General features: G+C 46.0%; 1 protein-coding gene across 2 annotated transcripts; it reads left to right on the top strand.

Annotated features, from left to right (window-relative positions):
* The first annotated feature begins 1,785 nt into the window (after positions 1–1,785).
* On the top strand, positions 1,786–17,847 carry ZNF554 (zinc finger protein 554). Of its 2 annotated transcripts, none has more exons than XM_066343194.1 (4): positions 1,786–1,824; positions 5,753–5,826; positions 10,188–10,314; positions 14,600–17,847. In XM_066343194.1, the coding sequence occupies exons 2-4, from the start codon at positions 5,794–5,796 to the stop codon at positions 15,772–15,774; spliced, it is 1,335 nt and encodes a 444-aa protein (XP_066199291.1). In that variant the 5' UTR covers positions 1,786–1,824; positions 5,753–5,793; the 3' UTR covers positions 15,775–17,847. The 2 variants fall into 2 exon arrangements, with proteins under 2 accessions (XP_066199291.1, XP_066199300.1); XM_066343203.1 differs by lacking the exon at positions 1,786–1,824 and adding an exon at positions 1,848–2,021.
* The last annotated feature ends 239 nt before the right edge of the window (positions 17,848–18,086 follow it).

Consider the following 18,086-nt stretch of genomic DNA (forward strand, 5'->3'; position numbering starts at 1 on the left):
ATGGCTCCTTGGCCTCTGCCCCAGGCGCTAAAGTGGCTCTGGTCGTGGCAGAGCGACCCCCCGGAGGGACAGAGCATCGCCCCCTGGTGGGCAGAGCGTCGCCCCTGGTGGGCGTGCCGGGTGGATCCCGGTCGGGCGCATGCGGGAGTCTGTCTGACTGTCTCTCCCCGTTTCCAGCTTCAGAAAAGAAAAAAAAAAAAAAAAAAAAAAAGTGTTGGTCTTACATAAAATGCACACATTTACTTGTACAGTATTTAGTGTTAAACATATTGTATGGCTCTCACGGAATTACATTTTAAAATATGTGGCATTCATGGCTGTCTCAGCCAAAAAGTTCCTGACCCCTGATCTATAATGTATTAATATACCAATTATGATATTTATGATTTTAACTGAATATTATTAACAAATATGCTAATATTTCAAACAATTTGCCAAATATATAATGAATGATTATATATTTTCTTTTTAAAAAATTTTTTCTTGTGCCTGACCTGTGGTGGCACAGTGGATAAAGCGTCGACCTGGAAATGCTGAGGTCGCCGGTTGGAAACCCTGGGCTTGCCTGGTCAAGGCACATATGGGAGTTGATGCTTCCAGCTCCTCCCCCCTGTCTCTCTCTCCTCTCTCTCTCTCTGTCTTTCTCTCCCTCTCTCTCTCCTCTCTAAAATGAATAAATAAAATAATAAAAAAAAATACTGTGCCTTCTGTTTCATGAGTTGATTTAAAGCTTTAAAAAAAAAAAAAATTTTTTTTCTTAGCCCTGGCCGGTTGGCTCAGTGGTAGAGCGTCGGCCTGGTGTGCAGGAGTCCGGGTTCGATTCCCGGCCAGGGCACACAGGAGAAGCGCCCATCTGCTTCTCCACCCCTCCCCCTCTCCTTCCTCTCTGTCTCTCTCTTACCCTCCCGCAGCCAAGGCTCCATTGGAGCAGAGTTGGCCCGGGCACTGAGGATGGCTCTATGGCCTCTGTCTCAGGTGCTAGAATGGCTCTGGTTGCAACAGAGCAACGCCCCAGATGGGCAGAGCATCGCCCCCTGGTGGGCATGCCGGGTAGATCCCGGTTGGGCGTATGTGGGAGTCTGTCTGACTGCCTCCCCATTTCCAGCTTCAGAAAAATACACACACACAAAAATTTTTTTTTCTTAAGTGAGAAGCGGGGAGGCAGAGAGACAGACTTCTTCATGTGCCCTGACCAGGATCCACCCAACCAGCCCCCTCTCTACAGGGCGGTGGTGCTCCATAGCTCCAAAATGGAATAGCGCTTCAGGCGAGGCCTTTGAGCTATCCTCAGTGCCCGGGGCCAACTTGCTCCAACGAGGCATGGCTGAGGGAAGAGAAGAGAGAGATAGAGAAAATGGGGAAAAGGAAGGGTGGAGAAGCAGATGGTCACTTCTCCTAGGTGCCCTGACTGGGATGGGAATTGAACCCGGGACATCCAAAAGCCAGGCGAAGCTCTACCACTGAGCCAACTGACCAGGGTGGATTGTGTATTTTCATAATTTTAAAATAAATTGTAATAATAATCATTATTATTTTAATGCCAAGACTTTATCTTTGTCTCGCAGTTATCATGCTAAATATATAGTATTAAGTTTTCTCATTTAAGCACAGGAGATGCATGAGTTTGGGGTCGGTGATTGTGTGTAGCCTCAGGCGTAGATATCGCTTGCCAGGAGAGGGCGCTGTGGCTCAATTCACTGCTCCCAGAAGGACGCAGAGTAACGAGGGGAGCCACTGGGACTTGTAGTGTGTGAGCTTGGGGTGCGCAGGCGCAGTGCCTGGGCGCGCAAAACGGGGCGGTGATGCCGGCGGCTTGAGATAACTGTGAGCAGACGGGGCTGGGTTGGGGGACTTCCGTCCGGGCGGCCCAGAGGTGGAGTAGTGTGGGGTACTCAGAATAGGCTGCATGGAGCGCCCACGCTGCGGCAGGACCCGCAGGATCACTGCGCTCTAAGTATCACCTGAGCCCACACCTGTGGCCTCAGAGTTGGGACACCCGCGTCGGGGCCGCGCTCCCAGTTGTAAGTGGCCAGAGGCATTTCGGACCCAGAACCTGGCTCCACGCAGGACGTTATGTGGGCGGAGACGGGACGGGTGGCATTGGGTGCCCCGTTGGGGTTTGCGCCACATATCACTCTGGGGGCGGCAGGAGGAGAGCCAGAGAGGCTGGGAATCTTGTCCAAGGCCGCCCAGCATCCAGAATGGCAAAATCTGGCCTTTACTCTCAGAAAAAAGACCTTAGGTGACAGACCCTTGGGGGCAAACTCTGTTATGAAGTGAGTGTAGCTCCCAAAGGCTGATTTTTAAAAGGGAGTGGAGAAAATCCACTTTCACTCTCTTTTTAGTTGATTGATTTTAGACAGGAGAAAGGGGAGAGGAAAATGTAAGGTATCCCCCCCCCCTCCCCCCCGCCTAGAAGGAAGGGGTGTAGCCACCCAGTGTGGAATAGTAAAGGCTTTATTTAGTACAGAGCATTTCTCGGTGGAGATTCACTGGCCCTGAAGATGGAGGTCAGCAAAATCACGCATGGAGAAACCGCGTGGGCAAATTTAAAGGCGTCTTCTAGGGAAGTAGGGCTAATATGACCTAGCGCAATCTCATTGGCTGACAGTCGCTTTTTTCTCAAGGACTCCTGGGAAGTTTCTTTTGGTGGGTTTGGTTGTGGGCGGTCCTAGCCAAAGTTTCCAGGTTCCCCATGTGACCTTCCCCCATTGTCCATCGATTTTACAGGAAACATGTTCATTTCTTGTTGCACTTAGTTGTGCATTCATTGGTCACTTCCCATATGTGCCCAGATTGGGGATCCATCCTACAACCTTGGTGTTTCTGGAGGACCCTCTAACCGACTGAAATAACCCGCCCAAGGCCAAAACTCATTTACTTATTTATTTTCTTTTAATTCACTGGTAATCGGAAAGGAAAGGAGAGAGAGAGAAAGAAAGGGACAGAGAGAGAAACATAGATTTGTTGTTATACTCATTCATGGCATCATTGGTTGATTCTTTTATGTGCCCTGACCAGGAATGGAACCATCAACCTTGGCATGGCATGTCCAGCTGATGCTTTAATCAATTGAGCCACCAGGCCAGGGTGGAAACTCATTTACTATTTTTTTTTAAGAATTTTTATTTTTTATTTATTTTTTTAATTTTTTTAAAAATGTGTTTATTTTTTTACAGAGACAGAGAGTGAGTCAGAGAGAGGGATAGACAGGGACAGACAGACAAGAATGGAGAGAGATGAGAAGCATCAATCATTAGTTCTTCATTGCACATTGCGACACCTTAGTTGTTCTTTTATTGCTTTCTCATATGTGCCTTGACTGCGGGCCTTCAGCAGACCGAGTAACCCCTTGCTGGAGCCAGCGACCTTGGGTTCAAGCTGGTGGGCTTTTTATTGCTCTAACCAGATGAACCCGCGCTCAAGCTGGCGACCTCTAGGTCTCGAACCTGGGTCATCTGCATCCCAGTCCGATGCTCTATCCACTGCGCCACCACCTGGTCAGGCCATTTACTATTTTTTTAAAAATGATTATTTTATTTATTTTAGAGAGAGGAAGAGAGAGACAGAGACAGGAATCTCAATCTGTTCCTGTCTGTGCCCTGACCGGAGATCAAACCAGCAACCTCTGTACTTCCGGAGGATGCTCTAACCAACTGAGCCGTTCGACCAGGGCTCATTTACTCTTGTGTGTGTGTGTGTGTGTGTGTGTGTGTGTGTGTGTGAGAGAGAGAGAGAGAGAGAGAGAGAGAGAGAGAGAGACAGAAGGGACAGACGGGAAAGGAGAGAGATGAGAAGCATCAATTCTTCCTTGCAGCTCCTTAGTTGTTCATTGATTGCTTGCCCATATGTGCCTTGATTGGGGGACTACAACAGACCGAGTGAACTCTTGCTCAAGCTAGCGACCTTGGGCTCAAGCTGGTGAGCCTTGCTCGAACCAGATGAGCCTGGGCCCAAGCTGGCGACCTAGGAGTCTCGAACCTGGGTCTTCTGCTCCCAGTCCGACGCTTTATCCACTATGCCACCGCCTGGTCAGGCTCATTTACTCTTAAAGGTAGAGAGGGACCAGGACACCCAGACTCCAGAAGGTAGACTCAACTCCAAGTTGAGTGACAAGTGGGGACTTAGAGCCAAAGAGCAGGTGGGGTCAGTGCGTGGAAAATTGCTAAGAGGAAATGTCAGGGGGTTCTGGCTATACTAGCTCACAGGATTTTTGCCACAGGTGGAGTGATCCAACATTGCCTGGGTAGTGGTGGGTGAGGAACCCTACTAGGTATCAAGAGTGATCAGAAGGGTGGAGGATTCTCGATTAACCAACCACTTTGGCAGAATTCTTCCTAAAATTGGGTCTGACTAAAGTCTGCTCATGGAGAGAGCCTGTCCCTGAGCAGAGGTGCCAGCCCTTTCCCTGAAAGGGAAGGCAGCTCTATGGGGATGTGGGGAGCTCGACTCTCCCACAGGCTTTCAGGGCCGTATGTTCCCCTTTCTCACAAGTAACATGGGCCAGGCCATCTGGATGCTTCTGGCTGCAGGGTCAGGGGAGTTTGGCAGAAGATAGTACGGAGATGAAGTGAGAGCCTGGAAGGGAGAGAAAATCTGAGAACTGCAAGGGGTGGGCACCTGTGAGGGTCAGAAGGGAGCCTTCCAGAATGTGGGTACAGAAGGTCATACTGGATCGAATGGTGTCCCTTGAATTTCATATCCATCCAGAACCTCAAAATGTGACTATCCAGTTGACTCTTGAACAACACAGGTTTGAACTATGAGGGTCCATTTATGCATGGGTTTTTAAAAATAAATACATACAATACTGTAAGTGTATTTTTTTCTTTTTTTTTCTTATTGGTGTTGGTGTTCTTTTCTTTTTTTTTTTTTTGTATCTTTCAAAGTGAGAAGCAGGAGGGAGGCAGACAGACACCCACCCACATGCGCCCGACTGGGATCCACCCGGCATTCTCACCAGGGGGCGATGATCGGTCCCTTTGGGACATTGCTCCGCTGCAATTGGAGCCATTCTATCGCCTGAGGCGGAGGCCATGGAGCCGTCCTCAGCGCCCGGGCCAGCTTTGCTCTAATGGAGCCTTAGCTGCGGGAGAGGAAGAGAGATACAGAGAGAAAGGAGAGAGGGAAGGGTGGAGAAGCAGGTGGGCGCTTCTGTGTGCCCTGGCCAGGAATCGAACCCGGGACTTCCACATGCTGGGCCGACGCTTTACCACTGAGCCAACCGGTCAGGGCCTAAATGTATTTTTTACGATTTTCTTAATAACATTTTGTTTTCGGCCTGACCTGTGGTGGCGCAGTGGATGGGGCATCGGCCTGGAATGCTGAGGTCACTGGTTCGAAGCCCTGCACTTGTCTGGTCAGGGCACGTGTGGGAGTTGGTGCTTCCTGCTCCTCCTCCCTTTCTCTCTCTCTCTCTCTGTCTCTCTCTCTCTCTCTCTGTCTCTCTCACTCTCCTCTCTGGAATGAATTAATAAAAATAAATAAATCATTAATTGAACAATATTTTTAAAAAATAACATTTTGTTTTCTGTAGCTTCCTTTATTATGAGAACACATATAACATACAAAATATGTGTTAATCAACTTAATAAGGCTTCCAGTTAACAGTGGGCTATTAGTTATTGAATTTTGGGTCAGTCAATAGTTACACGCTCTTTTTTTAAATTTTTACTGCATGGAGAGTCAGTGCAGGTTCTGGGGTTTGGGGACAAGCCTGGGTCTGGTCTTCACTATCTTTCTCCTCTTGTAGCTCTGTCTGCTCAGAAACCTGCATTTTCCCAAGAGGAGAGGATGGCTGCTGGATGCCTGCTCCCTTCGCCCCAGGTGAGTGGAAACTTCCTTCTACCCTAAAAGGCACCTGGAGGGAACATATATATATATACCAGAAACAAGTTCCTTGTTAGAGAAGGGAGCCCCCCTGCTGTGTGGGAAAGGAGGGAGAATTCCACATGAATGTCTGAGTCCAGGTTCTCATGCTCCTTGTAAGTACAGGGACTGACATGAACTATACCCAGCATGCCTTTCCCTACAAGAAACCTGTGCTTCATTTCTAGGGCTGGGAGCATCTCTGAGTCCTGAAGATCTGGCATCTTTCCCCATAGAGCAGGGACAGCCCACCCAGGAAAGCACCATACTCTTAAACTTTTAAATTGTGGTAAAATATATATAACATAAAATTCACCATTTTAACCTTGTTACATGCATAACTCAGTGGCAGTAAGCACATCCACATTGTTGTGCAGCTATCATCCCCATCTAACTCCAAAACTGTCTCACTTTCCCAAACTGAAACTCTGTCCCTATTAAGCACTATCTCCCCACCCCACCCCCAGCCCCTGGCACCCACAATTCTACTTTTTGTCTCTATGGATCTGACTCCTATAGGGACCTCCTATGAGTGGATTCACACAGCATTTGCCCTTTTATGTCTGGTTTATTTCACTGAGCATAATGTCCTCAAGGTTCATCTGCATCCTCGCAGATGTCAGAATGTCCTTCGTTTTTAAGGCTGAGTAAGCCTTTTGAAGGCTGGGGACAGCAGTGTTGAATAGTGAAACTGCCTTACTGAGGTGCATCTATCAGAAGGATGAGGGGACTAGCAGCTCCCAGACAGTTGGGACGTCAGCTCAGTCAGGAGTGAGTGGACAGGTTCTCCTTTACCCTGCAGCTTTGGGCAGCAGCTACAAGTTCAGGAATGCAGTTGGTCTTCTCAGAGATACAGAGCTGTCAGAGGGGAGGAGATTGTGGGGCTGGCTGAAAGGTGAAGGGATTAACCACCCCCCAAAAAACCTCAGAGACAACAGTATGGTGATTACCAGAGGAGAAGGGAGTGAGAAGAGGGTAAAGGGGCGAATAATGGTGATGGAAGGAGAGTTGACATAGGGTGGTGAACACACAGTACAATATATTGATGACATATTACAGAAGTGTACATTTGAAACTTGTATAATTTTATTAATCAATGTCTTCCCAGTAAATTCAATAATTTTTTTTTTTTTTTGTATTTTTCTGAAGCTGGAAACGGGGAGAGACAGTCAGACAGGCTCCCGCATGCGCCCGACCGGGATCCACCCGGCACGCCCACCAGGGGCACCGCTCTGCCCACCAGGGGGCGATGCTCTGCCCCTCCGGGGCGTCGCTCTGCCGTGACCAGAGCCACTCTAGCGCCTGGGGCAGAGGCCAAGGAGCCATCCCCAGCGCCCAGGCCATCTTTGCTCCAATGGAGCCTTGGCTGCGGGAGGGGAAGAGAGAGACAGAGAGGAAGGAGGGAGGGAGGTGGAGAAGTAAATGGGCGCCTCTCCTATGTGCCCTGGCCCGGAATCGAACCTGGGTCCCCCGCATGCCAGGCCGACGCTCTACCGCTGAGCCAACCGGCCAGGGCCAATAATTTTTTTTTTATGGCAGAGACAGAGAGAGGGACAGACAGACAGGAAGGGAGAGAGACGAGAATCATCAATTCTTTGTTGCGGCTCCTTACTTGTTCATTGATTGCTTTCTCATATGTGCCTTGACCAAGGGGCTACAGCAGACTGAGTGACCCCTTGCTCAAGTTAGCGACCTTTGGGCTCAAGCCAGCGACCATGGGGTCATGTCTATGACCCCACGCTCAAGCCAGAAGAGCCCATGCTCAAACTGGCGACCTCAGGGTTTCGAACCTGGGTCCCAGTCTGATGCTCTAGCCACTGTGCCACTGCCTGGTCAGGCTCAATAAAAATTTTTTCAAAAAAGAAATACTGAGCTGATTAAAAGCTTGGTTACAGGTGGTCTCCTCAGAGAACAAGCCCTTCCCCGTGGATGTTTATAAGTGAACAGATTGTCCAGCTAACATCCATGATATTGTTATAGTTAGGGCCCCCTGGAGAGTTGTCCTAGATTGGCACTGTCCCTGAGTCAAAGTCCAGGTCATTATGCTTACAGCTGCTGTCAGGTTAGCCTGGCCCTAAGCCGAAGCAGTGGAACACTGTCCGGTTCTAGCTCGGAGCCAGTGCAGGCAGTAAGGCTCTGTACCTTCAGGATCCCCAACACAGCCTGCGTGTGTGTTGCAGCAGCAGCGAAGCAGAAATGCTGCAAAGCCAGACTGTGGGCCCTTCTTGTCTGTCTCAGGGTCCAGAAGGGCCCACTCAAACAGGCACAGGAAGTTCCCTGCCTCCCGCATCACACATCTGAATCCACCAGAGCCCATTCGCAGCTCAGAGCTGTCTTTAAACTCCAAATGTGGTTCTCCATCCAGAGACTGTCTTTTCATATTGTTGTCTGAGACTCCGATTGGTATGAATCATAGTAAAAATCATGAGTGATAGACTTATTTTGTTTTAATATTTAAAGAGTTTACATTTTAACCTGCTCACTGGACAGCGAAGAGCAAAAAGTTGTGTCCCACTAACCCTTTTTTTTCTAGTTTTCCTGAATGGTATGATCTCACTGTTTGGAAATAATATATATTTGTATTCTTATAATCTATATTATAATATAAGTGTTATATTTAATAAATGTAAAACTGTTTTTATTATACATCATATGTGATAGCCACAAAATACAAAACCATTATAGTTTTTTTCCTTTTTATTTTCTTGCAAATTTACTCAAACCCTTGTGGTGAGTTTGGGGTTAACACTGAAGGCCGGTAAGAAGGCAGCTGGGATGAGGCCAGAGGGGAGGCTGCAGCTGCAGCTGCCTTTCCCCCTGCTTTATATAAAATGTGCTGCCACCCTGGGAACTAATTTAACCCTTTTTCCTCCTGCGGTGGAATGAGCGACAGAAGTATTGAATATATTTGGTCTCCTTCACAGCTCACCTTTGGGAATGTTTGAGCCCTTTCTCCTCCGCTTGGAGGATTTTTTTTTTTTTACAGAGACAGATAAATAGGGACAGACAGGAATGGAGAGAGATGAGAAGCATCCATCATTAGTCTTTTTTTTTTTTAATTTTTTTTTTAAGATCTTATTTATTCATTATAGAGAGGAGAGAGAGAGAGAGAGAAGGGGGAGGAGCAGTAAGTATCAACTCCCATATGTGCCTTGACCAGGCAAGCCCCGGGTTTTGAACTGGCAACCTCAGTGTTTCCAGGTTGACGCTTTATCCACTGCACCACCACAGGTCAGGCAGAACTGTGCTTTTTAAAAATCCTGCCACTTAGCCCAGATGGTTCAGTTGGTTAGAGCATCGTCCCAAAGCTTGGAGGTTGCTGATTCAGTCCCCAGTCAGGGCACATACAGGAACAGATCAATGTTCCTGTCTCTCTCTCCCTACCTCTCTCTCCAAAATCAATAAAATAAACATTAAAAAATAATAAATCCTACCACTTCAGCAGAATGGCTGAAAACAACCAGGTGCTCTAACATGCCCATTTTCCTGGAGGTGGAGTTCTCGTTTTCAAATTCCATAGGTAATTTTTACCTTTGGGTACAGACAGCACCCAGCGGCCAGTTCATACCACTCATGCCACAATAGCCAGCCAGGCACCAAGTATTGGTCATACCATATCCCTTTGTCCCTCCTTTTCCCAAACAATGCTCTTGTCATATTTCAGTGAGTTGGGCCAGGTAGCAAATCCCACTTCTTGCTCCCTTTTTGCCTTGTAACATGCAACCCTAAGTCATAGCAGAGAACCAGTCTCTACCAACTTAAGTTTGGAATCAGGGTCCGTTTGGTCACACCGGATTGCTAGGTATAGCTTCTAGTTTCTCTGACCTTATGTATAACAGATGCCTCACCAGCATAAGCTAATTAGCCCTTGCTGCAACCTTGTGAGGTTGCAGTGGTTCTTCCCACTGGACAGATAAGGAGGTCGTTTCCCAGGAATGTCAGTAATATACCTAACCATCCCATAGCCATGGAGTGGCATAGTCACAGATCTACAGATGTTTAGAATAAACGGGGTAAGATTCTCAAGGGGAAATGTCATATTTGCAGATTTAGAATCACCAGTTCAATAAGAAATGGGCAAAATATTTCCATCAGACCTGTGTGCTGGCCGTCCTTGTTGTGTTAACGTAGGCCCAGGGTCTGTTCATTCCTGTGAATGTGAGGCAAAGACAAGGACCCACAAGATGCTAGCAGTTAGAGTATGACTTCTGGACTTTGCACTCTGCTCCATCTGACTCTGGTGCCCCCGTCCTCAGCCTCACTCCTGTGACCGTGGATGAGGATGTTGCTTCTTGAGCAAAACTGATGTGATCTTTTAGGAGTCAGTGACCTTCCAGGATGTGGCCATGGACTTCTCCCAGGAGGAGTGGGAGCTGCTGGATGGCGCTCAGAGGGAGCTCTACAGAGAGGTGATGCTGGAGACCTGCAGGAACCTGGCGTCACTGGGTAAGGACGGCATCATACACCCCCATGCTCAGCATGTCACCCTTATTTAGCATCTACTGTGTGTCAAGAGCTATGTTAGAAAGTGGGGGTTTATTGATACAGCCATGTTCTGCCCATCTGGGTTCATGGTCTGCTGGTTTATCCAACACAATAACCTGATTTCTTCCATATGGTAAGTCCTTATATAACATCATCAAGAAGGTTTTGAAACTGTGGCAGAATGACATATAACAAAACCATATAACAACTTTATATAGGCTAATTGATGTAAACAAAAGTTCCTGGCCCTGGCTGGTTGGCTCAGTGGTAGAGCGTCAGCCTGGCGTGCAGAAGTCCGGGTTTGATTCCTGGCCAGGGCACACAGGAGAAGTGCCCATCTGCTTCTCCACCCCTCCCCCTCTCCTTCCTCTCTGTCTCTCTCTTCCCCTCCCGCAGCCCAGGCTCCACTGGAGCAAAGATGGCCCGGGCGCTGGGGATGGCTCCTTGGCCTCTGCCCCAGGCGCTGGAGTGGCTCTGGTCGCAACAGAGCGACGCCCTGGAGGGGCAGAGCATCGCCCCCTGGTGGGTGTGCCAGGTGGATCCCGGTCGGGCGCATGCGGGAGTCTGTCTGACTGTCTCTCCCTGTTTCCAGCTTCAGAAAAATACAAAAAAAAAAAAAAAGTTCCTATGGCATCTCATCAATGTTATGAGGACCCTCTGTATATCCAGCTGTATATTATAGCTGGAGCTGCTATTGGAATGCATATCTTAGTTTAGGCATTATAAGGTCCCTGATTTCTCTTGAGTCCAGAGTCAAGGGACTTGTACTTTTTCTGCCCAGGTAAATAGCCATAAATTAAAAAAAAATTTTTTTTTATAGAGACAGAGAGAGAGAGTCAGAGAGAGGGATAGACAGGGACAGACAGACAGGAACGGAGAGATGAGAAGCATCAATCATTAGTTTTTCGTTGCGCATTGCGACACCTTAGTTGTTCATTGATTGCTTTCTCATATGTGCCTTGACCACAGGCCTTCAGCAAGACTGAGTAACCCCTTGCTTGAACCAGCGACATTGGGTCCAAGCTGGTGAGCTTTTGCTCAAACCAGATGAGCCCGCGCTCAAACTGGTGACCTCGGGGTCTCGAACTTGGGTCCTCGGCATCCCAGTCTGACGCTCTATCCACTGTGCCACCGCCTGGTCAGGCTAAAAAATTTTTTTATGACAAAATATGCATGACATACAATTTGCCTTCTTAATAATTTTTTAAGAGTATAATTCAGTGTCAGTGATTACATTTACAATGTTGTATAACCATTAGTACTATCTGTTTCCACAATCTTTTCATCACCTCAAACAGAAACGTTGTACCCATTAAACACTAACTGCCTTTCCCCATCCCCCAGTCCTTGGCACTCGCCATCTGCTTCTTGTCTCTATGGCTCTAACTCCTCCAGGGACCTCCTGTGAGTGGAATCACACAGCATTTGTCTTTCTGTGTCTGGCTTATGTCATTGAGCATAATGTCCTCAGTACTCATCCATCCTGGAGCAGGTGTCGGAATTTCCTTCCTTTTTAAGGCTGAATAATATTCCCTTGTATGGACGGACCACATTGTGTTTATCTGTTCATCTGTTGATGGACACTTAGGTTGCTTCTACCTTTTGGCTATTATGAATCCTGCTGCTGTGGACATGATGTGCAAATATCTCTGAGTCCCTGCTTTTGATTCTTTTGGGTCTGCACCAGAAGTGGAATTGCTGGGGCATATTTATTTAACTTTTCAAGGAAACTCCAGACTGTTTTCCACAGCAGCTGCCTTATTTTACAATGTGTGCAGGTTCCAGTTTCTCCACATCCTCTCCAATACTTACTTTCTTTAAAAAAAAATTATAGCCATCCTAATAGGTATTGTGGGTTAATTTTATTTTAATTTTCAATTGTAATTGACATTCAATATTATATTAGTTTCAAGTATACAGCATAGTGGTTGGATATTTATATAACTTATAAAGTGATCCCCTGATAAGTCTAGTACCACCTGGCACCATACACAGTCATTACAATATTGTTTACTGTATTCCCTATGCTGTACTTTACATCCCAGGACTGCTTTGTAACTGCCAATTTGTACTTCTTAATCCCTTCACCTTTTCATCCAGTCCCCCAGGCCCCCTCCCATCTGATAACCATCAGTCTTTTTTTTTTTCTGAAGCTGGAAACGGGGAGAGACAGTCAGACAGACTCCCGCATGCGCCCGACCGGGATCCACCCGGCACCATCAGTCTTTCTTGACAGCCATCACTTTGTTTTCTATTTCTATAAGTCTATTTCTCTTTTGTTTATTTGTTTGTTTTGGTCTTTAGATTCCACATACAAGTGAAATCATATGGTATTCGTCTGAGTAATTTCATTTCACATAATATCCTATTGGTCCATCCACGTTGTTGCAAATGATAAGATTTCACTCTTTTTTATGGCTATGTAAAATTTCATTGTATGTATGTATCACATCTTTATCCACTTGTCTATCAGTGGACACTTGGGTTGCTTCCATACTTTGGCTATTGTAAATAATGCTGCAGTGAACATAGGCATGCATGTATCCTTTTGAATTAGTGTTTTGGATTTCTTCAGATAAATACCCAGACGTGGGATTGCTGGGTCATATGGCAGTTCTATTTTTAATTTTTAGAGGAACCTCCATATTGTTTCCCACAGAGGCTGCACCAATATGCAATCCCACCAGCAGTGCAGGAGGGTTCCCTTTTCTCCACATCCTCACCAACACTTGTTTTTTTGTGGATTTATTTATTTTATTTTTTTATTTTTTATTTTTCCGAAGCTGGAAACGGGGAGGCAGTCAGACAGACTCCCACATGCACCCGACCGGGATCCACCTGGCACGCCCACCCGGGGGCGATGCTCTGCCCAGCTGGGGCATTGCTCTGTTGCAACCAGAGCCATTCTAGTGCCTGAGGCAGAGGCCTTGGAGCCATCCTTAGGGCCCAGGCCAACTTTGCTCCAATGGAGCCTTGGCTGCGGGAGGGGAAGGAGAGGGGGAGGGGTGGAGAAGCAGATGGGTGCTTCTCCTGTGTACCCTGGCCGGGAATCGAACCTGGGACTCCTGCACGCCAGGCCGACACTCTACCACTGAGCCAACCGGCCAGGGCCTTTGTGGATTTATTGATTTTGACCATTTTGACAGGTGTGAGATGATATTTCTCTGTGGTTTTGATTTGTATTTTCCTGATGTTTAGAGATGTTGAGCATTTTTTTTTATGTCTATGGGCCATCTATATGTCCTCTTTAAAGAAATGTCTCTTTAGGTCCTCTGTCCATTTTTTGATTGGGTTGTCTTTTTGGTGTTTTATTATGGTTCTGATTTACATTTTCCTAGTGACAAATGATGGGGAGCATCTTTGCATGGGCTTGCTGGCCACTTGTATGTCTTTGGGGGAAGTGTAAGAGCCACCGTTTTTTAATTCAGAAGATACAAATTTTAGCTGAGTCAGCGTGTCATTTCTCCAGCCATGCTCTTGTCTCTCTCGGAAGCCTTGAAGGACCAGGGCACTGATACAGCCATTGAGGATGGTACGTTTTCCCCAGCACAAACCTCTCAAGACACCAGTCTTCTCCTATGGTCAGGGTGTTCACTCTTTCGGCCACAGGTGTCTTTCCACTTGGAGCAAGGAGAAGCCATGTTGATGGAGGGGGTGGCAGGGAGGAATTGTCCAGGCCTATTCAGGTGAGAACCAGGCATGCATGAGAATTTGGGATGGAGACAGTGTCCTAGGGACTGTAGGTCAGAAATCTCTCCACAGAGGCCATAATTATTAAGGAGAAGGCCGAGGTTCTTGGTGGCACTTTCTTGGATACCTTTGGTTCATCCTTCAGCAACCTTTTCCTACCATATACTCCCTTCTACCCCTATTGGATGCAGAGGAAAGAATGTCCCATTTCCTTCATGAAGCAATTCTATCTGTGCCTCTAGTTATATCTCTTTCCTCTCTCCTTTCTTGATAAGTTATTTCTCTCAGTCATTCTTATTCCCCCTTTTGTGTGAATCAATTCGACAGGTACATTTTTCTCCATCATCAAACTTTATGCTGCATCCTGTCCTCAGCACCCCAGCTTACAGATCCATCTCTCATTTTTCTGGCTGTTGCCCTGTGTTGAAAGCTGACACTTGAACATGAATCTACAAGTCCCTTGTACATGTTGGAGATACTTCTGTCCTACCATTCTTAAGTTAGAAGTTTTATTATTATTATTATTTTTTTTTTTTGCCCCTTCAATTTATTTCAGATTGGGAGACTGAACTGACAAGCGATGAGTCAATTTACAAGAAGGTGGTTTTGGGGGAAGAACCGCCTGGTGGGATGAACATTACAAAGCTCCCCAGAGAAAACTTGGGTTGTAGTCAACTTGAAGAGAATCATGGAGACCCCCAGAGGCTTTTGAGGCAAGTGGTGTACATCAAATCAAAGGCATTTGCTCGAGAGAAGGCTGCTGCCTGGCATGAATTTGGGGAAAGCTATAATCTGAGCACAGACTTTGTTTTATCACAGGGAGGTTCTGTAGGAAAACACTTCCATAACTGTGACCTAGATATTAAGTGTTTAGTAGCTGATCCATTCTTAAACCATCATCATATGGGATCTACAGAGCAGAGACCCTTTGAAAGTAATGAATGTGGGAAAGACCTCAGCCAAAATTGTCCATTTTTGCAACACAAAAGAACTCAAACGTCCACATATGCTGAAAGTAGGAAATCATTTTATCATGATCTGGCTCTTACAATACACAACGAAATTAATATGGTGAAGAAGCGTTATGATTGTTTCCATTGTGGGAAAGTGTTTAACCGGAGGCATTCCCTGAGTGAACATCAGAGAATTCATACAGGAGAAAGACCATATGAATGTCAGGAATGTGGGAGGACCTTTACACACAGCTCAAACTTCACTCGACACTTGAGAACTCATACTGGAGAGAAGCCCTATGCATGCAGTGAATGTGGGAAAGCCTTCAACAGGATTTCTTCTCTTACCCAACATCAGAGGATTCACACAGGGGAAAAACCCTATAAATGCAAGGACTGTGGAAAATCCTTCTGCCAGAGTTCTTACCTGATCTTGCACAAGCGAACACATACCGGCGAGAAGCCCTATGCATGTAATGAATGTGGGAAGGCCTTCAGTGACCGCTCATCACTTAACCAGCATGAGCGAACTCACACTGGTGAGAACCCCTATGAATGTAATCAGTGTGGAAGAGCCTTTAGCCAGAGGTCCTCCCGGATTAGGCATGAGAGAACTCACACTGGAGAAAAACCATATAGCTGTGATGAGTGTGGAAAGGCATTTAGCCAGAGTTCTTCTCTTGTCACTCATCAGAAAACTCATACTAGTCAAAAAACCTATAAAATCATTGCCTGTGGGAAGGCTTTCTATCAGAGCAGCCACTTTATTTCATTTTAGAGCTGGCTTGCTGCCCTGCAAAATACTTTTTTAGCACTCTACCAAGTAAGTATGATTAGACATTGCCCTTCTGATGTCCTGCTTGAAAAAAGATAGGCTTATGCCACATTCTTAAATAAAAGCTCTGAGATCTAGATCTCAGAGGAGCCTTGTGGTGGGGGAAATTGCCACTGAGCTATGCTCAATGAGTTCCACTTTCTTAGAAAAGATCAATAAATTGGAATACTAACGTGGAATGGGATTTTGCTAAGAATGATCACATTGAGTTGTTGAATCAAAAGATATTCTGTTTCAACTTTTTGTTTCAGTAATCTTTCAAGCTCTGGTCATGTAGCTTAGCTGGTTGGAGTGTCATCCCCATGCTCTAGGGTTTCAGGTTCAACCCCAAGTTGGGCCACATATAAGAAGCAACCTATGAATGCACAACGAAGTGGAACAACAGATCAATATTTCTCTCTGTCTCTTTCTCCCTTCCTAATTCTGTCTCTAAAATTATTCAATAAAAAGATCTTTCAATACTTTACATAATTATCCCACTGCTGTTGGTCTTTAGTGAGGTCCTGACTTGTCCCACACTCTACTATATATAATACAGAGTGTATGTTAAGACAGAAAGTGTTTGGGGAGCAATGTGAAAAATAGGGTGCAAAATAGTATACATAGTTCTATCCTATAAAGTTAAAATATATACATACATGGGCAAAGGCTGGACAGGGACATGTAGAAATGAACTTTACTGGTCAGGGTTGTGTGATTATGTGTGATTTTTTTTAACTTTTGCTATTTCTGGAATCATTTTTACAATAATTAAGAATCAAACAACACCACGGGATATTCCGTTTCATTGACCAGTTAGGGAGGACTGTGGGTACCAAGATGACTGGGATACAGTGCAAAAGGACTTAGTGGACAAGGAGAGGTGAGGTGACTGTTGGTGGCCTGGGAAAAGTCCCAACTGTGAGGTGTGTTTGCCAGAGTAGAGACCAAGAGTGCTGATACACATTATCGTCATTGCCATTGTTCACTGTTATTGGTGCTTCCTGCATTCCTGATACTGCTCCAGCACTGTGTTTCTATTTTTTCTCTTTTTAAAAAAGATTTTAAAAATTACTAATTACTTATTCACTTTAGAGAGGGAAGAGGGAGGGAGAGGGCGCGGAGGAGCAGAAAGCATCAACTCCCATATGTGCCTTATCCCAGGCAAGCCCAGGGTTTTGAACCGGCCACCTCACTGTTCCAGGTCAATGCTTTATCCACTGCACCACCATAGGTCAGGCCTTATGTTTCTTCATTTAACCTTTTCAACAACCCATGAGATAGTAGTTCTTCCTGTCCCCATGATACAGGAGGTGAACAGAATTAAGGTAACTTGCCCAAAGGCACACACTAGAAAGTAGTGGAATCCAGATTTGAATTTGAGAAACCTGTACAAAGCCAATGCCACATTAGGAGGGTTAGGGAAGCTGTGTTCTACATTCTTCCTCAGAAGCCATCTAACTCATCTGAATCTTCCCCTTTCCCTAGAGCTAAAGAGGAGTGTTGCCTGTCAGGTTTGTTTCTTTTTTTCTTTCTTACTTTCTTTTCTTTTTTCTTTTTTTTCCCCTCCCTCCCTCCCTCCTCTCCTTCCTTCCTTATTTATTTTACAGAGAGAAAGAGTCAGAGAGCAGGATAGATAGGGACAGACAGACGGGAATGGAGAGAGATGAGAAGCATCAATCATTAGTTTTCGTCGCGACACCTTAGTTGTTCATTGATTGCTTTCTCATATGTGCCTTGACCATGGGGCTACAGCAGACCGAGGAACCCCTTGCTCTAGCCAGCGACCTTGTGTCCAAACTGGTGAGCTTTGCTCAAACCAGATGAGCCTGGTGTTCAAGCTGGCGACCTCGGGGTCTCAAACCTGGTTCCTGCACATCCCAGTCCGACGCTCTATCCACTGCCCCACAACCTGGTCAGGCAGGTTCAGGTCTTTATTAATTTACGTGGGACCTGATCACATGAATATAGTTGCCTTTTGTTAAAGGAGAGGTCCCTTATCTGGGGTCTGTGTAGACCAGTGGTAGTCAACCTGGTCCCTACCGCCCACTAGTGGGCATTCCAGCTTTCATGATGGGCGGTAGCGGAGCAACCAAAGTATAAATAAAAAGATAGATTTAACTATAGTAAGTTGTTTTATAAAGATTTATTCTGCCAAACAGCAAAAATCTGACATAAAGTACTTGGTAAATAATTATTATTATATGCTTTAACTTGCTGTAACTCTGCTTTATAAATTTTATAAAGTAAAGTTACTTCCCTACTTTATAAATCAC

Source organism: Saccopteryx leptura, chromosome 1, assembly GCF_036850995.1.
Source record: "Saccopteryx leptura isolate mSacLep1 chromosome 1, mSacLep1_pri_phased_curated, whole genome shotgun sequence".
Classification (NCBI taxonomy): Eukaryota; Metazoa; Chordata; class Mammalia; order Chiroptera; family Emballonuridae; genus Saccopteryx; species Saccopteryx leptura.